We start from the raw sequence: 22182 nt of genomic DNA on the forward strand, positions 1-22182 counted from the left end.
GTTAAGGAAACCTCCATCCCATTCCACCTGTAGGTAGTGCAGGTCTGCAGTTTCCAAGTGAATGACAATGGAACAAATGCTAATCTGAGAATTGCCATGCATTTGGTTGTTGCATCAGCAACTTGGAGCATACTGGCAGAAAATAGAAGCTGAATGGGACCTTTTCCTTTAGTTTACAGCTTCATAAAATAGAACCTATGGTTGCAGATGACCTTTTCGACACATAGCAAGAACATCATCCCAGCCACCAATTATCTGCATGGTGAATCATTTTCGTCAAAGAATCAGGACTAGAACACATTTACAGGAATGTGGAGCAGGAGATATCTATTTTACCTTCACGGTGGTATCGTCATACATAATCCATCTATTGTGCTCATGACTATATGCAAAACAGTGATAATGTTGTCCATAATAGCATACCTGTAAATGAAACCCAAGATCAATAATGCTGGAGAAAAGAAAAAAAAAATCAATGAACATTGCATATCCACATGTCATCAAAATATCGCTATCTCAACCTGTTTACATGTGTGTGCAGAAGAGAAGATAAAGAGAGAGAGAGAGAGAGAGAGAGAGATGCACGTCTATTTGATTGCATATCAACTTTTCTACTCTTCTAACTGACAAAAAGAATTTCCATGAACAAAGGGCAAGAAAGATCATTATTCCAGGGAATGACTGGAAGGAATATAAAGCTCTACATTGGCCCCCAAGATCCCAAAGTTAACTAGAAATAGACTTACCTAGTGTAAGTGTCACCAAGATAATTGCATATTGGTATATGCATAGAATCATAAAAATTACCACTGGTCATCATCAGCAAAAGGAATGCATAAAATTAAAATTTGTCAATGGTTGATGCTTTCATCCAAAAGTTACACATTGTTGGCAAGGTAACATTATATATATCAATAATTAAAAGGAGAAAAGTTAAACTAAATTATGCGAAGGAAATAATTGCCGTGTCACTGACTATGGATGTAAAGCATATTAATTCAATAATATGTGGCATATTCGTAGCACATACAACCGTGACTTTTCCATTCCCAATTACTACAGGAGGAGAAGGCATAAATCGCCAAACACATTTCTGATAAATAGCTCCATAGGCCTATGTTCATAGCATGAGCACGCCAACATCTGTGGCATATATTGGGGAATTGGTCAACGTGACCAAGACATGACGGACATATGGGAGACCAAGATAGAGACATCTAGGAAATTCATGTCTGCATGCCGAATAGAGGTTGTGGGAATGATATCAAGTTATGAAGCACACAAACAATAATTTCACCTCAATATATATATATATATATATATATATATATATATATATATATATATATATATATATATATATATATATATATATATGTGACAAGGGTATGCGAACTTCAAATCGGGTCTGGGTCAGGCCAGATCCAAACCATAAAATTTGTTCATTTTTATTCATGAACAAAAGTCGAGCTCTACAGCAGAGCTCGACTCACCTGCATTTTCTGCAGCAAAGCTCTACTGCAGCAATGACTGGCGGGGACGAGGATGGCCGGCAACCCAAAGCGACGTCCAATGGTGTCCAGCGGCAACCGGTGGTAGACAGGTAAATGTTTTTTTTTCGATATTACTACTTAGGGATTCGTATGGAAAACCTAGGTCTAGTCATTCAAAAGGTATATATGGAAAATAACTCATACTATGATGTCATGAGGGTTGGGTTATATCGACTAAATGTAGGGGGGCACCAATGTCATTCTTAATAAAATTTTGTATGTTCCTTTCATCAAAAGGAACCTAGTGTCTACCCCTGCTCTGACTGAGAAATGATTTGAAGTTCGGTTTGTTTCAGAAAAAGTTACAGTGGGAAAACGTGGGATAACCATGTTTGAAGGAAAATATGTAAATGAACACAACATATTTAAACTCAATGAAATGAATAAAGCTTTAAGTACTGACTGTCTATTGAGTGTGAGTGTGAACCTATGCATGAAAGATTAAGCCATATAAGCAACAACAAGATGAACACTCTAGCACAACAAGGTATAATACCATATATAAATGTAAACGATTTTGCGAAATGTGAATCTTGTTTATATAGAAAGATGGCAAGGAAACCCTTTCCATCTCAAGTAATTTGAGTCACTGTTTATTGGAGATTCTCTATATTGATAGTTGTAGACATTTTAAAGTCCAGACACATAGTGGCATATTATATTTCATAACTTTTATTGACGGTTGCTCAAGATTTGGCTATCTTTATCTGATCAAACATAAATCTGAAGCACTTAAAAAATTCAAGGAATACAAAAGTGAAGTTGAGAGACAACTTAGATAATATATCAAGGTTGTAAGGTCTGATCGAGGTGGTGAGTATACATCAAATGAATTCATCAAATACTGCAAAGAACTTCAAATTAATAGGCAAAGAACAATGCCTAGTACACCACAACAAAATGGTGTCACTAAGAGGTGTAGCAAAACCTTGTTAAACATGGTGAGATCCATGTTAACAGGTGCATAGTTACCTCAAGTATTTTGAGGTGAAGTTGTGTTAACAACTATGTATACTATAACTTGAATGCCCTGCAAAGTTGTCCCGTCCATTTTTTATGAGAAATGGACTGGTGTAAACCATATCTAGGACATCTCAGGAGATGATCTGTAGCCCATGTGAAAATTTTAGATCTAAAAAATGGATAAACTAGATAACAAATCAGTAAGATGTTTGTTGATTGGGTATCTGAATGGATTCAAATGCTACATATTATATGAAATGCTACATATTATATCACTCGACTGTGAGACTTATCGAAGGTAGGGATGTAAAGTTCTTAGAAGAACTCAATAACAAAGACAATGATCCAGTGAGAGATCAAACTGATCTACAGGTAGGGATGTAGAATTCTTAGAAGAACTCAATAACAAAGACAATGATCCAGTGGGAGATCAAACTGATCTATAGGATGATATGATTTATTTAGAAGAACAATATGACAATGAACCGACTGGGAAATAGTTTGGTAATGATCCAACTAAGCATGAACCATCTGAGGAACAATTTAGCAATGAACCATTTGAAGAACAGTTTAGTAATAAACCAACTGATTCAAGCACCTCATCTTTTCATACTTTGTCATGTCATAAAAGACCTAGAGCTCCTCCTTCATATTTGAATGCTTATTTCATATATCTAGCAGAGGACCTATATTATTTAACAGATATTGACGAAATGTTTGACAACTTGACATATGATGAAACAATAAACATGCATGAATCGTCAGACTAGGTAAATGCTATGGATGAAAAAATTGAATCCATAAAAAATAATAAAGTCTAAAAACTAATAGATCTTTCTAAGGATAGAAGGCCCATTGGTTGTAAATGGGTGCTAAAGAAAAAGTATAAAGCTAATGGATCATTCGAGTAATTTAAAGCAACACTGGTGGTGAAAGGTTTTTTCGAAAAAAAAATGAATTGATTATTTAAAAAGATATTCACTAGTTGTAAAATTTGCATTAATCAAAATAATTCTGACTATCGCAGCTTTCTATGACTTGGATGTTTGTCAAATGAATGTGAAAACTACTTTTCTAAATGGTGAATTGAAAGAAACCATATATATAGCTCAACCACAAGAATATGTCATCAAAGAAAATGAAGACAAAGTATACAAGTTGAATAAATCACTATATAGTTTGAAGCAGTCACTTAGATGGTGGTATTTGTTTTTCATAAGACAATCACAAAGCTTGGATACATATCAAGTCAGCTCGACGATTGTGCATGTGTCTAGAAAAGTGGGAGTCACTTTTGCATCTTTTTACTATATGTCGATGGCATTTTATTGATTGAAAATGATAACAATATGATACTCATAACAAAGACTTGGCTGAACGAGAACTTCAAAATGAAGGACATGGGTGAAACATCTGTTATACTAGGGATAAAGTTCACTGAGATAGAGATTCGAGAATTTTGAGTTTGAGTTAAGAATGATATATTGAATATATCTTAAAAAAAGCGTTGAATGCAAGATTGCAAACATATTGGAACCCTCATAGCTAAATGAGCAAATTTAAGCAGAAGTGATTGTCCCAGTAAAGGATAATAGAAATTAAATATTTCATATGCATAGGTTGTTGGCAGTTTAATGTATCTAATGCTATGCACAAGACTAAACATAAGCTTTGCTATTGGTCTTGTGAGCCGTTACCAAAATAATCATGGTTAGCCTCACTAGCAAGCAATTAAAATAATTTTTCAGTATATTAAATGAACGAAAATACTGAAATTCTCTTACCAAGCTGATGAGTTGACTCTTGTTGGTTATTCCGAATGCAGATTTTGCTGGTTATAAAGACGAAAGTAAGTTCACATCTAGATATGTTTTCCTCTTTGAAGGTAGGGCGATAGAGTGGTTCTGTAAGAAACAGGGATGTATTGTTCAGCATACACAAGAAGCAAATTATGTAGCATGTAATGTTGCAATTACCTTTGTTGTTTGGATAAATCAGTCCGTAAAGAATTGAAGTTAGATCTTGATCATGAACCAGTTCAACTATATTGTGATAATCAAGCAGCGATATCTCTATAAAAAATAGATCTGTTAGCTCAAAGAGTAAATATATAATGATAAAATACCATTATGTTCGTGAAATGGTTGAGAAAAATCAAATCTTAATTGATTACATGTCTACCAATGATATGGTAGTTGATCCCTTAACTAAGGGAATAACTGAAGATTCGTTCACCAAGCATATAACCCATATGAGGTTAAGATATATTTAAAAGGTTATGATAGAAAGTCATTGAAAGAAAAACTTCGTTATAAACGTTGAACAAAAAAGTTACGATGGATAAACCAATTAAGAAAAACCACGTAACTAAAGATTAAGAAAACTCATACATAGTGAAAGCAAACTAGCGGTCGCATGGCCAAGTGGGAGATGTTGGGTAGTGGCCATGAGCCATATCCCTTCATCTTGTAACTCCAAGGGGGCCCACTCATAGGCCCCCTCACAGGTACGAGCTAACCTTGCAAACTGGTTTTCAAATAAAGATTTTAAAATCAAACGATTTACATTACTTGTTTTCTCTGCAAATCTCTCCAGCCCTAACCACAAGTTGGGCTTTGGGAAATCCTATGAGGTGGTTTATATATTCCCAGCACCTCACGATTTAGTGTTTAATCGAAGGATTACTCTGATCGGGGCCTCACATAAGCAAATCCATAAAACTATCTTCATTATGCTTTTCTTTATTCTTCTTCTTTTTCTTTTTCTGTCACTGCCACAACTGCCTCTTGACGTTCACATGATCATCCTGGAGACACTGCTGGTAAATCTATTGAGGAAGCGTAGATGAGATCTAAGGAATCATTCCGCTGTCGCAACTCCAACATTGTTATGAAGAAGACTAAATCTTTGATGTCAGGGTTTTTATGGTGGAATATGAATGATAGCATGGGCAATCATCTGCTAGCATGGTCCACATTGTGTAGGCCCCAATTGGAGGGTGGTATGGGTCTTATTGACTTGCGTACTATGGGGAAAGCTGCATTGGCCTTGTTAGCACTTCAGATATGTAGACGCAACAAGGAATGGATCAGTTTTGTCCATCATTAGTACTTGTGATCTCATTCTCTATGGTCCATCTAATCCATTAAAAATCCTTCTTGGATTATCAGAGGGCTGGAAGGCTATTCAACAGCACACTCAGTGGAGGGTTGGAGAAGGCTCTTTGAACTTTTGGGTAGAGAAGTGATCCTCCAAACGTCTCGGGGTTTATGTGAATGGTCAAGAGTACATGAAGATGCATAACCTCTTCAATTTTTCGATTCAGGACATTGTGCAGATCCCAGCTTTCATGCGTGGCCAGATTTCAATTTTTTAGATAGAGTTCTAATCAGCTGGCCAAATCTCCGTAACAAGTCAGACCAGCTCCTTGCCCATTGTAAAAGTTTTCAGCTTATTGAAGCAATCATGGAGGTCGTTGATGAGTCCTGGCGACAAAAGTGCACTAAGGATACCCTCCACGAGTAGCTTTCTTTTGTTACATCACTAGCCACTGTAGGTTACCCACTCAAGATCGTCTCCAGTTGAGAGGTTTCCACCTAGCCAGTAGCTGCCCCCTTTGCCTGAAACATGAAAAAAATGACCAACAGCTTTTTCACCACCATCGGGCGGTCAAAGTATGGAGGCTTATCTCTTCGAAGTTTGAAAGCGCATCCCACATCAAAGTTTTATCACCGAACTCCGATGGTGGGTTCTCTTCAATCTTTAAACGAGGGTGGATGATGAGATGTTGCAGGATATAGTTTCACGTAATCATTTAGAGCTTTGGATGGCAAAAAATAGGTATCTGCATGGTCTTGAGTTCGATCATACCAAGAACCTCGCGGTGGGAATATGGATGGCTTGCATGGAGTGCTTTATGTTGAGATTGAAGGAGGATACTAGTGAGAAGGCAGAATTTGACTTATGGATCTCTACCGATCATGTAGTGGATAAGTGGCCTTCGATTCCGGACAAGGATCTTTGCATCCAATTGGTGACGGTTTCAAGAACTCCAGAAAGGTGGTGGTTTGTGGTTTCCGTCTTGGAACTAGCAGCAATATCAGGTTTGAGATGAAGTATTGTGATCAGAGTGGTATTGATGCCGAATCTATGATGCTCGAAATTACCCTTGTTTGTTGATATTTCTGCCTGTTTTCTTAGTTGCCAGCAACAAATTTTGGCTAAGCTGTCCTAGAAGGGTTCTAGAAAGCAGAGCTTTTTGTATTTTGTCTCTTCCTTCCATCTCTCAGCTGATTGATAGAATTTTAATTTTCCAAACATACCCAAGTTTTAAACTATTGCTTTGTTATCTAAATTTATAATCTCCAGTTTTCTTACTGGTTTGGCTATTCCCTTGACATATAGCACTTCTGTAATTTTGTTATATTAAAATGGTGGGAGGCTTAACCTCCAGCAGGGTTTCTTCCGAAAATTTTTGTAAAGGTTCTAAAGATCCAAAAATCTAATAATTGGCCAGACAGTGGAGCTTAAAATTATACCAAAAGACCATGATTGTGACAATTTTGAACCTCAGATGGGAGCCCCATTGTTTTGACGATCCAATTTTTCCAACGAAAAAACTACCGATTCTCCAAGTCACAACTCACAACTACATGGTCACAGGCGGCCATCATCTCAAGGTTACGAGATTTCGAAGGCTCGTGTACATAAAAGTGACAATAAAGATTTTCAGGATCATAAGTCTAGAACATTAACAGAATATCGACAATAAGTCATCCAACTTTTCATACAACTTGCACCGACACATGGGTATTTCAGAGTTCTAGACCGTCAACGGAATGAATGGTCCTTACAGTAATTTATAATGTTAAAACTAAAGCACCGACTGTCTGATTCTCATTCGTACTTGCATCAGATCATATGCACCAAAATACATCAGCTTGTCAAGAACAAATACTAATGTCAAGCAGAAAGTACCCGACCATCATCTGAGCTCAGAACATTGCATCAGGTTTTAAACTGCACTTGCTAAAGGAGGAAAGCTTGGCTCCCCAACAATAAGACAAGCCGACTGCCTTTTGTTAGACCTGGGCAAGGGGCCAAGTACCCATCGGGTACCCGGCCCCGAGTCTGGGTTTTTTCGGCCCGGCGGGCCGGGCTCGGGCCTCATGTGCCGGCTAGACCCGATCCGGCACGTTTATAATTAAAAAAAAATAAATTTTTAATTTTTTTTTAAATTTAATAATATGTATTTTATTATTAAAATATATTTTATTACTAAAAAATTATTTTATAATTAAAAAATATTTTTTATTACCAAACGGACCGGGACCCGGGCCGGGTTTCGGACCCAACAGGCCAACCCGCGCCAGGTTTTACCGGGCCGGGCCCGTCCCGTTGCCCAGGTCTAACTTTTGTATGTCCTCCCAGTCCTCACCCTTGACAATTGCATTTTCCCGTTCCAATATAATTTGTATGCCTAAAGGCTTTCTCTTGGGACACTGGAAAACTGCAGAAAGAATTGTAGCAAAAATGTGGCAGAAGTGCAATCCAAGACCATATGAAACGTTAAACCAGAAGATTAAAATCTGTAAATAAAATTAATTTACTAGTCTATTGTTCATAAAGAAACATAACTCTCAAATAAAATTATAGGGTACTAAATGGGAAAAACTTGTCCATTTAAAATTCAGACTACAAGTAGATGGCCATCACTGTTGAGCTCTCCTCAAGTCCCTGGGAACAAAATAAAATTTACCAACGACATGCAGAAGAGCAACAAAAGCAATGAAGCCAATGCTCATGATGAGAACCACATTAGGTGAGATCTTAAGCCCTGGTGCATCATCTGTGTAAAACTGCAGCATGGTGTTCCCAGCAGCTCCTGCACTGCCACTGCCTCCAGCTGCCCGTCTCCTGCGCAAACTGGCAGCTGCTGCTGCACTGCCCCTTGGAGGTGCACCATTTGGAATGACCATTGTTCTCTGAGATAGCAAATCACATGAGGAAGCAAGAATAAGAAGCAAAAGCATTAAAAATTGGCAATGTTATTTAAGGCCAACAACGACAATTAGCAGATCATGAGAGAAACAGAGAAATACAATGCAATCGGTTACAAGAATGAGATTTTTGAATAACCACCTGACAATTATTCAACCAGAGTCGAAGTTCTGGATTATGCACAAAGAACTTGATTGTAATGGAATATAAGTTGCATCGTACAAAAATGTAGCTATCTAGCTTTATAAGACCCTGAAGCATTGAACTGACTCGTTCACATGCTGAAAAAGAAATATGCAAGCATGGGACATGGTCCAACCTTTATGCAGATATAACAAGGAATGTATATGCAATTAGAGCAGAAAAACACTTGTGTATGTTCTCCTGTAATTACATGAGCTAATACTTCACAAGGGGCAGCTAATGCTCCACAATTTTTAACACAAGATAGATGCCAAATTTTGACTCATAAAAGAACTGTAAGTTAGCAGTAGATTCACTGTAAAATACCTACGGACCAAATAAATTTAGTATAAAAAAGTTACCTCTTTTATAACCGAGACAGAAACGACCCCAGCAAGCATCATTATAAGTGAACAGATGTACAAGTACGAAGTTATGTACATGCAAGGGAAGGATATGATATATAGTTTGGATGTGCAAGAGATACTGGGACTGGACTTGTGAGGTGCCATGCATGCATGAGGATGCTCTACTTGATTAAGAAATTTACATACTTCGGCTGTAAACCAAAATTTCAGCTTTATTAATACAATATTTATAAAGTAAATCAATTCTTTGAAATTCCATGTGAAGCAACTTTTGTTGTAACAATGAAAGTTTTCTCAACAGCCAGGATAGAAATTTTAACACTAGAACCTTCCATTAAATTTTGCAAATAGGTGGGCCACAGTAATTAGTGAACTTTATGGTTTCTTAACTGTTTTCCTGTTATGCAAGTTATGTTTCTCTGCATGGTCCAACACTCGTTGGGCATGTCATTAAGCAATGTTACTCCTTCTCTTACCAATCCTTCTCTCTCTCTCTCTCTCCCTCTCTCTCTCTCTCTCTTTCTCTGTGTGTGTGTGTGTGTGTGTGTGTGCGTGTGTGTGACCTGAGTTTACATGGTACACTTTCATCAGTCAAGGTTCACACATGCAGTCAATAATAACCTCTCAAGGGTACCCAGTCATATGGGTGATGAATTCATGTGATCTTTTTGCATGTAAATTATGGAAAGAAACAGTCACGAGAGCTTTTAAATTCATATGAGAAGACAAAGGAAACGAGGAATTGTAGTTTCTCAAAACTTTCCTTCCTATGATAAAAAAATGTAAGGTATTTTTTTTTGGTACATAGAATTGTTGTTTTTCACCAAAGCAAATTCCCCACCCCCCTTTGTAATATTATATTGAAATTTAGTTACGTTACCATTTTATGTTTCCCCAAGAAAACAAACCTTCTCAAGAAAACTACCACCATCACCCTTTACTCTTCTTTTTTCCTCCTGTCTTCACCTTTCTTTTTCATTTATTACATTTATCTAATTTGTTACAAAATTCCCTTGAGAAAATTGAATGAAGCAGGTAGGGGAAAGGATATCGTCATTTCAGAGGAGAACATTGATTCACCCTGTTCTTACTTCTTATTAGTTTGTTGTCTCACAAGAACCATGGCTCCTCGACATCCTGCTGGAGAAGCATACAGTTTCAGTGTTAAACCATGTCATATTCTCTCTTTCTTTCTCTCTTGCTATATCTATATATATACGGTTCAAAGCACTGCATTTTCAAGCTCAGGCTGCTCTTGAAATTGTTCAAGCTCATTTGAACACTTTATACACATGATTGGTACAGAATCTGAATAGACATTAATGAAGATATTTGTAAATTTAGTTGTGTGCTAGCTTCTTCGGAACTTTACTGAAAGTTTGGTTTTTTAGTTGAGGTTTTCCTTATTTTATCTCATAATACAAGAGTATGACTACATCTTAAGAATAGGTTGTTCAGAAGAAAGCATGTCTTCCAGAAATGATGACCTGGAACAATGCAAACAGAGTTTTAACTTCACGGAAACATGCATTACTAAAAGGTGATCTAAAATTCCAGATATTATTTTTTCCCCAAAACTTGATGGAAACATTCTCTTCTAAAATATTTTCACTAGGAAACTTGTGGACCAATTTTTATCACCAATGAACAGTTACTAAAGCTGATAACGCAATTCCCTGAACACTCAAATATACTTTCAAACACTCGCAGCATCCCTTGTCCATAAATCTTGAGATAACTGTTTTCAGACTCATAAGATCTAGCCTGGTAATCCTGTCACATTTCACTCTCTGAAAAATCTGGACAGCAAAACCCAGAGATATTGACTACAATAACTGTTTTTTTGAACATATTGTGAAGTTGGTGTATGATGGAGAAGCGAATTTCCCCTTGTTTGCATCCCTTGGATGTCAGAGGGCCCTTCTTTCATAAAATGTCTCCCTTTCCTTCTTTTTATGTCCCCAGTAGTGGTTCCTCAAGAAAAGCTCCTCTGTTTTCTCATAGGGGCAGTTTGTTAACAATGGAAAATAGAAGTTTTCACTACCAATTAATGCTTGGATCTCCCATAGGTTTCTTAAGTGGTGTAGGTTTATAGGTAGTTCTGGATTAATGTGTCTACTGTATACAGAAGAACTACAAGAAAAACTCCACTAATTTCTTTCCTTTATGTGTAAACATTTGGTGAAAGCAGCGATCGACCAAATTTCTTGAACTCAAACATAAAAAATGATGGTCTCAACAAGCTTCAACTACCTATTTCCAGGCTGAATCTTGAGGTAAGCAGAGTTGTTCGATCAAAAAAATAAAATGTGAAATATGCTTGTAGTTGAAACTTGAAACGATGTCTTTATTCACCAACTACAATAACCCCAAAATGAGAGTACAACGGCAATAAAAATGTGAGCCCCATGATCTAATCAGGAAGCACAAGCCTGCAAATTTTCCAGAGGCATGCCCGTACACAGGCCCTCTTCTAACATCAGAATATGGCGAACCTCTGCGCCCCCTTAAAACAATAAACCAGAAGGCAGAAACCAATCCGTTTTTCCTCAACTCAGCTCCATGCATTAGGCAGAATCCGTGTTAACGGTTCAACCATTACCCTAGGAAACCAAAAAGAGGACTCCATCTTGTCACCTTCGCCTAGCAATCCTTCGCGTTCAGCTTAATTTCATTTATTTCCCAACAGTAAGAAGATCTCACGGTAATCGATTAGTCTAGTCGCTCATCGAACACGAAAAATTAAAAGTTAGATCATTCTAAAAAACCAATCCCAAGCAAGGGAAAGAAAAAAAAAAATCTTTAACGTCCATCGGAAGAGAGAAATAGCGATCGGACTTCGATGCCGCAAAAATAACCCAAGGAAGCAAATCCAACCCCATCGTTTTCCCACTATAATAAGACAATTATGAACTACGATGGATCTAACCAAATCCAGAAAAAATCGTTACACAACAGTATTCCAAGAGAGAAAAAAAAAAAAGCAAGAACAAAAAGCAAAGCGACCGGTTCATTTAAGATGCAATCGAACTCGAAAAAGAACAAAAGTCAAAAACGAAATGAAGGCATAGCGAACCGAAGAACTCACCGCAAGTCGTCCCCCAAAAAACCAAATGAGTGTCTTGTGAAGGATCGACGCGATCGGGCTCCGACAGATTCGTCGCCTGCTATTCGAGGCCTACACAATATGAGATCCCCGGCTTATATAGGGCAACCGGCCCGACGAAAAGTTGGGTCAAAATCTTTTTCTAATACGCGTTTAGAGACAATAACGCATCAAGTTATGGTTTTGTTATGAAAGAAAATCCACAACTTCTCAAAAGGACGCCCGACGTTTGGACCGATAGTGAATGGGCCATTCAACAACAACAACAACGCCCTCGACTTTTCTACAAACTCTCAAACAGCCCCTTTATTTTAAATATATTAAAATATATTATCCATTAACATTTTTAACTGTTATTAATAAAAATTTATTTTAAAAAAAATATTATCCATTAACATTTTTAACTGTTATTAATAAAAATTTATTTAAAAAAAAAAAATCATCACAAGTCACCGCTCAACGGCAGGTGATCATGCCGGTTCGACCTAATTTCAAATCTTCAGTCAAGGGCCTTTGACCCAAGGAGCTCTAGGTGTCTTAATTTTTCTTTTTAATTTACATTTAAATTTTCAAATTCTCATTTATATTGTATAAAAATTATAAAAAATAATATTTGAGCTCCTGTCAAAATGAAACTATAGTTTGCCTCTTGAAACAAGAAAGAGTAGCTCAACCAAGGGCTAAGGGGGCAAGATACATTGGTCAAAGTTTCATTATTACCTTATCTCACTCAAATCGTTTACGTGTAACTATTCAATATATTTATGAAAAATCGATCACATCATAGGTGAATTTACTTTGAATCTTATAAATGCATTGCTTGTGAAGTATATGTTCGTGTATGTCTGATAGATCTACCTATTGTTGATTGGCGATTAGAATCAAATATTTGGAAAGAAACGATGGTTTAATTATAGTATTGATTTCGGAATTTGTATATTTTATGGTAATTTCATAGAGTATTGCCCCACAAACTGTTTATCATGACTGAAGAATGTGAACTTTTCACTTACAATTGTCATGAATTAAATTATAATCAAATTGCTTTGGGTCAGTTACCAATGTCTGTAATTGGAGATTACACAATTCGAACAATTATGAACTCAACTCCAATAAAAATGTCTGGAGAAAACCTTTGATTCAAGAACGATTACCAATTAAATTAGAAATAAAAATAAGTTTTGATAAAAAAAGTAGGTAAGTTTCTTTCATGTCAAACAAATAATAACTATTATTTGTGAGGATTATAACTACTTTTGAAATATATAAATACATTTAGCCGTTATAGCCATAGCCCTTATTTGTTTAAGTACAAATATGAAATTACTAACTTTGTTTCAACTAAAGACAAAAACAAGATTGGCCCGTTCAACTGATTGACTCAATCAACATGGGCCCGGGCCCCACTTTAATTTTTTTTTTAAATTTACATGTAAATTTTATAAAATTTTATTTGTCTTACGTAAAAATTTTGAAAAATGATCTTTCAACCCATGCCGATGTCAAAATTTTACAACTTTAATTCGACCTCTTTCATAAAAAATATCTAGCCTCAATCCTTACCACCTAGCAATGGTCAGCTTCGTTGAAGATCGACAGCCTTACGGGTTTCATTGTGGGTCGTTCGATGAAACATTTCAAGCAACGGTCGCTACGACCCTCATTGTTTCTCGTAAAGGTCAGGTGCTCCTAGAAAGCGAGGGTTGAGCGATCCTGGATTGAAACCTTGAAGGGTGGCTGTGAAGGTTTCAGGCAAGGGCCTGCGACCCTTGCTTTATTTTGAGAAAAAATAATTTTAATTTAAAAAAAGTTTAAAACGTTAATTGATAATATATTTTAATACTTTAATAGAAAGATCTGTTTGAAAGTTTAGTGGAAGAGTTGAAGGCTGTTTTGTTGTTTTTGAAAAGATGATGATCCATTTGTTATGGACTCAAAGGTTGGCGTCTTTGTAAATTTTCATAAGAACAAAGAAAAATTTAACAACAGCCCAATTTTTTGCCAATCACATTTAGGTTCTCAAGCTTTCAACTACACCCCAACTTTTCTATCAGAATTAAAAAAATGAAATAAAAAATCACCGTCACCTCTTACTCGTCAGTGAAGGGCAACGGCGCCAACCGTCACCACCCCGCGAATCCCACAAAGGGCAACAGACATGGCGGAGCCAAGGGGTCGGCTGCAGCCCTGCCCCCTCTAAAAAAAAAGTAATAAATTATATGTAAAGTTTTAAAAATTACATTTACTTAAATAAAAATTGTTAAAAAATGATATTTTGACTATGCCAATATTGAAACTAGAATTTGGTCCTCTTCATGAAAAATTTTTGACTTTCTCCCTATCAACAACAAGATTGATTGTTCCAACAAAAGTCAAGTGACCCTCTCCTGAAACCACTGCCCCTTATCTAATAAGAAGTTGACAGCTGGTTTACTGTAGTTGAAAGGTTGATGGCTCATTTGTTGTTGGTTCAAATGTTGAACAGTTATTTGCAATAACAAAAAAAAAAAGAAAAAAAAACATTAGTGTCCTTGATCCTCCCCTTCTCACATATGAGTATCCAAATGTTCATACAAAAAACATTGACTTGTAAAAATTAAGTTTTATGAAAACTGGTTTTTTGGCCTTGGAATCTAGCTTGTGTTTGACTCACGAGATTAGAATAATGTTTTCTAAAAAACTAGGAAACCAACCTGTTCACGTCCTTTCAAAAATATTTGGCCATGTTTTTTAGAAATTCAGTTTTGACAGGCACGCAGCGAGGGCTATGCATATGTGCCAAACTAAACAAGTTAACACAAAAGAATTACAGCGATTCATAAGGGAAAAACATACATTTGTTTTAGCTGGAGGGAAAAGATGACTTTCACGACGCCAATGGTAACGTCTTTGGGCAATGATGTTTACACGTCCGACCGGATCTTCTTGTCGCACGGGAGATTCAAAGTCAAATTTGGAGGCCAATTTTAAATTTGATGTAGTCGTTCTGGCCTTTACATTCTGGAAACGACGACCATTCCTCCTTGAATTTTCGAAGTCAACAATAGCATTCTTCTTTATAAAAAAAAAGAAAAGAAAAAAAATAACACTGAATGCCTTATATTTTGTTCGAAAATTAGTACATAGCGCATGGGAACGACTCGTCATCTTATCTATATCACCAAATTGGGCGACATCAAAAGATTAAAACCCGGTGATAGCAATAGATGGAGTGGGAGGTCCCAAAGAATGTACTAAAGTCGAAGTCTAATTACCAACCGAAGCTCAGGTGATGTTGGTCAGCCATGGCATTACGGAAACTGTTAAAAGGAAAGCATTAAATCATAGAATTTAACCAATTTGTTAAGTCAAAACAGTTTCCCGAGAAGAAACATTCTGAATTTGGTAAAATTAAGAGTATACGTTTTTGGAAGATGGCAAATTGTATCAATGATGGAAATTTTCAACTAAAATGGAGAAAGACTTGTAGACAAGGCAATGAAATCAAGTTTACTAAAATAACTGGAAAATAATATTAACGATACTAAACAAGAACAAACCAAGAAAAATTAAATGGGGCATTTGGATAACACCCCAAAACCAATTTTTGAAAGTAAAGATTGGTTTCCTTCTAAAGCGCTGTTTCAGGCTTGTTTAGACGGCAACAAAAATGAGTTTTGTCAAAACTATTTTTAAAAGGGATCCTAGCACCCCAGGCTTTTTTTTAAAAAAATATAATCCGGTCTTTTTACCGAAATACATAAGCAAGTTTTCACAAAACCACCTTTTTATGAGTATGTCATCCGCACGGTACCCAAAAGTAATAATGAATAGTGAGATGAGTAGATTTGCCCAGAAGATAGTTTTTTTATCGCCTGGAGTCTGAATCAGAAGATTCACATTGACTTGCCATGTTCAAAGATTTTACTACTGGTTTTACAAAACATCCATGATGCCACCGTATTACATGATCTTGGCCTTAAAAGGGCAGGCTAAGTTCTTCCCCTTGCCAACTGGACAGGTCTACTTCTCCCGAGTTCTAAAAGCACAGCAACAAAGTGTTGTCTAGCAGAAAATATATAGCTAATGCTTCTTTCACAAATGCCGTTCAATTAAAGTTTACAAAATTTCAATAAATAACATGCCCAAATGGAAGTATACAAAATTTATCTGCTCTACATCACAGAGCAGCATATATAACAAGAAATGAAAAATTAATGGCTAAATTACAAAAAAGCGACTGACCATGTGGCCAAATTACGGAAATTTGACTCATCATACACACGCTCAAGGAGTGGTTTCACTGCCAAAGAGTTCCTCTCCACGTCCTTGAAACTTGCCCGTAACAAAGGGAACAGAACCAACAGAGGTGAACTTGTATCCGAGAGTTTTGGCACCGGAGAGCTAAAACAGGGAGTTACTAACGAAAGAGTTTTGGCACCTTAGAGTCAAAGCTGGGCATTGCTGCAGAAAGGGTTTGGCCCCAAGTGTTAAAGCTGGGAGTTGCTGAGGAAGGTCACCATGCATCTTGCACCCTGAAACATCCTATCTAATCTTTGCCAAATTGAGTTTTGAACCTCAAGAAGCTTCCCTGCCTTGTCCAATAGGGTCGGCTGGCATCTGACAGTTTCACCATGTATCTGCTCATATAAGAGAAAATGATAACATATGTCAGATTCTTTCCTGATATCCAAGACATTAAGGCCAGTTTATGGATTAGGATGTAAAATGCACATCAAAATTACTTATCACAATAGCTTCCTCTTAGTTGGATTTCAGGTCCAGTGTCTCAACTCATGGAACTCACCTTCTAAACCAGACCATGTCAGGCACAGTACTATGGTAAGTCTGCGTCCTAACTGTAGGTAATCATTCACAAAGGCTCTGTGAATTTGGTTAAGCAGGTTGGCTTAAGGCCTCCAAATAGACAGAGGTTCGGAGCACAAAATACATCCGTCTCCTTTGCCTCAAGGCATAATCATAGCTAGGCAGTTTGCACTTTGCACTATGCAAAGTAATTGAGTACATTGAAAGGACGACAACAAGGTATGTTAAACATACGCCTTCCAAATCATCAAATCCATGATATCCAATAGGCTCAATTGTTAGCACTATCTAAGAGGGGAAGAAGGCATTCCCTTGACAGCATATCACAAGTATCAAATTATTGATGCTTACCATCAAAAATAGCCTGATCATAGCCTGGATGAACTCAAAGTTGTTGCTGCGGGACAGCTCATGGGTAAAGTAGTCCAGAATCAAATCAATTGAATGAATTTCTTCTGTGTGGTCATTATTTTCTAGATCTTCATCCGTGATTTGCAGAATACGAAGCTCCAGGTCCAGCGCTGATGGAGAGAGACTCTTAAGGTACTCTGTCAAAGGCTCAACTGCCACAAACGAAGACCAAAAAAAAAAAAATTAAGTGCAAATAAGAAATCCGCTCAAACAACAGGATCTCAATACCATGCAAAATGGGCTAAGCTCGTACTACCGCTATTCTGAAACTAACTCAATGTCTAACTTTAGCAGTTTATATAACTAATTTACTTTAGAGCATTGGCTGCATAATATACATGAAATTACAAGTCTAGCAATTAAGGTATGCACAAGTGTGTTAAAACTTAAAAATAATTTGCACCTTTAATGAAATAAGTTAAAAGCTTGATAGGCCATTATAACCCTTCATCCATTTTTTGCTGAAATAAGTTAAAAGCATGATAGACCATTATATCCATTCATCCATTTTTTGCGACAGGAACCAACAAACCATCAACATGGCTACAATTGGTCACTGTAAGAGTATGTTTGCTTGAGCTGGACAGGGTGTCTGCAACAACTGTCTAAGATACCCCTGCCTATGACACGGTGTCAACACAAAATTTCTATTGCACCCTTAAAGGTGCAACAAAAATTTTAGAATAAAGTTGTAAATTTGGGGAAATGGGACTGGGTGCCACTGACACCCAGTTGAGTACAGCGGCCATGGACTGGCTTATGCTTAAGACCGTTCAACCCAAACACACACACCCTAACATTTAACCTTCTTAAAACATGAATTTGTTAGTTCTAAATATGGTTAAATAACTCATGTCAAGTCTTATTGCAGTAATAAATACTGAATTTGGCTTGGCTCCAAATTGATTTTTTCCAAGCTGATAAATATCTGGTCAATTTGTGGTCCTGCCTTTATTAGCCACTATAATCTATACCCATCTGACCATATGCTTATCAAAAGCATTATTGACGCAGTATAATTTAGAGTTGGATTGGATCCTGTATTAGGATCCGTTTAGAATTTGGATAGGCTTGTTTGGTTATTGATATTATTTCGGGGTCTGGATCAATTGGGATTTAAGGCCAGGCCTCTTAAAAAGGCATTTTTTGTTTTTTTTAGGGCTAATTGATGTTGAGAAAACTTTAATTTCCCTTTGTTATTGAATCCCGCATTTTTTCCTGCATTTTCCCTTCTGACCTTGTTTTCTGGTGCTTTTGCCACAGGGATTAGAGTGAGGACCTCTAATTACTGCATCAGATTGGTACCAAAGCCCAGGTTTTTTCCTCGATCTTTGCAATGGCTGAAATCTCGAGAAACGACCCTGTCAAAAAACAAAAAAGGAACCTGAAAATTTCAAAAAAAAAAAGAAAAAAAACCTCGTAGCTTAAACTCGTGAAAAACAGGTCACACAGAGGAAAGGCCGATTCAAATGAAGAAATCTAACCAAGAAACCCTAAATTGGATGAATCGAGCCCTAACGAAGATGGTGTTATAGGTGGGGTGCCCAAGTGTCCTCGGCTTGAAATCCAGTACTAGAAATGCATCACTATAGAACCATTGCCAACAAGGGTTTACCGAATATATAACCAATTTGAGCTCGTTGTAAAGCTGATGCGTCATTTAAATCACAATAAGACAGCAAATCGGCCAAAACCATGCCAACCCCTATAAGATGGACAGACAATGTGTGATGCCTTACCATAGTCCTTTCCCCTAATAGAACTAGACTCCCCACTAGGTAATAAGGCAAGCTTTTACCCTTAAATTTAAAGGTGTAAGTGTTCTGGAGGACTATCGTGAATGACTCTGTAGTCATACTGCCACGGACACCTAATAAGATATGACTAGCAGTCATAAGGGATACATCACACCAAACCTCATCCTTGTAGTGGTCACCCATGGAAATTTTCACTAAACACCTATGGATGATAGGGACTTCATCTCCCTCCTTAAACCACAACACCTTAAAGGGATTGGGTAGTTTCTTAGTTTGTAGGTGTAACTTATCAACAATATTTTGAGAAACCATGTTCTCATACAACCCACTATCAATAATGACAATGCAAACATACCCATCACAGTAACACTTAGTCCTAGGAGAACTGTTTCGCAACCACTTATGGTTGGACAGGCACTTTAAGGGTTGCTAAGACATGACGCATGGCTAAGAGGTTATAGATGACGTCACCGTTATATGCGACAACCACTTCATCAGTGGTGGAGGCAGTCTCTGACTCATTTTGGGAACCTCATCATCGGATTTAACAGTGTCGTCTGTAGGTTCGGCCATGACAGTTCGTTTGACGACATTAGGACACTGTGACTGGATATGACATGACTCTTGATATTTGAAGCAATGGTGGAAACCATCAGACTTCGACAAACGAGACTCCTGTTTATGCCTTGGGGACTCTTGGTCTACCGACACTGTTGTAGAACAATTGAAAGCATCTTTAATAGAAGAACGAAGACCAACGATATACCTCGTGACCTATTGGTGCTTAGTTGCTGCCACCTACACACACAATGACAGGCAATGAAATTCTTCAAGTGTATTTTGTCACAGTCCTAGGCCCCTAGTGAAGCTGAAGATACTCCTGGTCTTAGCAAAGCAAGATGGGACGAACTTTGTCTGCATCAACTGCTGCATCTCGACCCATGCACAAATAATGTCTTATCCCTATCTCATCCTTGACCTTTGCAGTTCGACCACCACATCTGTACAAGCCCCTGTAGTAAGATGCTAAAGGAGCTCGTCAGTGCTCTAGAACATCATGGTAGTCCAACGTGAATTGCATTGCATAAGTCCACTTAAAAAATGATTGCATCAAATTTGCCGGTTGACTCAGGCCTATGTTGTTAAGGCCTTGCCTAGGCATGAACTAAAGCCTGAGTCGACACTCCTAGGCAACAAGATATGTGTCGGCGTTTAGGCTGCTGCCTAGGCACCAACACGCCTAGCCCATGGGAAAGTGAAAAGTTGTTCCCTTTCAATTAAAGCTCCTTAATTGAGTATATATTGTTATGTACTTGTTAAGGGCTGGAGCCCATGGGTCAGGGATCCGTTTCAGTAGAGTCGCAGATCGGGTGGATATTAGGTGACAATAAACCCGCCCCAATCTAAAGAATCTGAGTATATAAGTTTCTTAGTGACTTAAACCTAATTACGAATGAGATATTAGAGATTGCAGTGGAGGTTGGGCTTTCACCGAAGCAGAGTGCGTGAGTTGTCTTCCTCTGTTAGTCCTAGGCTAACAAATTGGTATCAGAGCCATGGCCAACCCCAACAACGTAACCTCAAAGGACGTCATGGCAACTGTGGAGGCGCACAGGGAGCGATGGAGGAAACAATGGCGTTGATGAATCAGAGGCTGTATGCAGTCGAAATCTAGAACTAGGAGGCAGAAGATTGGATGCAAGCATTCATGGCTGATAAGCACGCGTTGGTGACAATGATCAAGGGCATCCTTCCGCCGAATCGTGGATTGGGGTCGCCCAGTACCGAACGAACAAAAATAGCAAACGGTGAGTTCTGTTGACCTCGACCCCCTCCTTCTTTCCCTCCTCCTCCTCCTTCGCCAGGCAACGCACCTGATTCGGAGTTCACCGGAGGAAACAGCGGACCTGGCGCAAGGCCTTGGAAGCAGCCTAGAATGGACTTCCCGTGATTCTCAGGAGAGGACCCTCCGTGTTGGATCTTCAAGGTAGAGCAATTCTTTGAATGTCATGGAATCACCAGTGACCAAAGAGTGGGTCACGCTGCCATATACTTCGACGAATCTGCTATCAAGTGATACATATGGTTGGTGATGCAACATAGCAGACCGGCATGGGATGGGCTAGTCGACGCCATGAAATCACGTTTTTGGACCTTAGACGTTTCTTGACTACAACGTCGAATTGTCCCCTATCAAACAGCGGGGATCTATCGTCGATTACCAGGAGCGCTTTGAGGAGCATAGTAACATGGTCAGAGGATGGCCGACTGAAGCACTGGTGGGAGCATTCCTAGGTGGCCTAAAGGAGGAAATCAGGATTGAGGTGCAGACTGCCGAACCCCGCACGCTTCCAAACTGTTTTGAGATAGCATGAATGGTGGAAGAGAAGCACAGGTGTCTCGGAGAAAACAATAGGCTATGGGGTATTGATAGAGGCAGCCAGAGCCTCGGATCACGAGCAAAGAATGCACCGCCACAAATGTATGAATCAAAACAACATCTAGCCCCTCGACAGGTGATTAGGCATCTCACACCTGTATTAAGGACAAACGACGCAAAGGGATATGTTTCCACTGAGACCAACCATGATCACCGCCTGTAGAAAGTTACACATGTATTTGGTGGACGAAGAAGACGAGCCACCTGGTGGGGAAGAAACCACTGCGCCAGATGAAGAGATGTTGGGGGAGTCTTCAGCCAGTTTACCGCCAGAGATTTCTCCCCACGCTTTAGCGGTAAAACGAAGTGCCCCAATTAATGTGAATTGACGGATCATTGAGAGGGCACAGAGTCAGAGTCAGTGTGCTGGTGGACACGAGCTCCACCCACAATTTCATAGCGAAGAAGACAGCTAAGGCGTTAGGTTGCACAATTGAGCAGCAGCCAACGTTCAATGTGGGGGTGGGAGACGGGAGCACACTGAAATGCAACGGCAGATGTTCACTTAAAACGCTAGAAATTCAGGGCCACAAATTGTTAGTCGAGCCATTCACCTTGGCTATGGCGGGAGCCGAATTAGTACTGGGAATCCAAT

General features: G+C 38.3%; 2 protein-coding genes across 2 annotated transcripts in view; both read right to left on the reverse strand.

Annotated features, from left to right (window-relative positions):
• Positions 1 to 8097: 8097 nt before the first annotated feature.
• LOC116267833 (protein transport protein Sec61 subunit beta) lies at positions 8098 to 12315 on the reverse strand. Its single transcript, XM_031649756.2, has 2 exons — positions 12156 to 12315; positions 8098 to 8500 (listed from the first exon to the last, which is right to left on the reverse strand). The coding sequence occupies exon 2, from the start codon at positions 8492 to 8494 to the stop codon at positions 8228 to 8230; it is 267 nt and encodes an 88-aa protein (XP_031505616.1). The 5' UTR covers positions 8495 to 8500; positions 12156 to 12315; the 3' UTR covers positions 8098 to 8227.
• Positions 12316 to 16230: 3915 nt separating this feature from the next.
• Positions 16231 to 22182, reverse strand: part of LOC116267853 (uncharacterized) — a 52277-nt gene continuing 46325 nt past the window's right edge. Inside the window, exons 17-18 of the mRNA XM_031649782.2 lie at positions 17331 to 17542; positions 16231 to 16792 (exon numbers count right to left, since the gene is read on the reverse strand). Of these exons, the coding sequence (XP_031505642.1) occupies positions 16643 to 16792; positions 17331 to 17542 (362 nt within the window). The 3' untranslated portion in view covers positions 16231 to 16642. The remainder of the gene's footprint in view (positions 16793 to 17330; positions 17543 to 22182) is intronic.

The sequence above is a fragment of the Nymphaea colorata genome, unplaced genomic scaffold (assembly GCF_008831285.2).
Source record: "Nymphaea colorata isolate Beijing-Zhang1983 unplaced genomic scaffold, ASM883128v2 scaffold0001, whole genome shotgun sequence".
Lineage (NCBI taxonomy): Eukaryota > Viridiplantae > Streptophyta > Magnoliopsida > Nymphaeales > Nymphaeaceae > Nymphaea > Nymphaea colorata.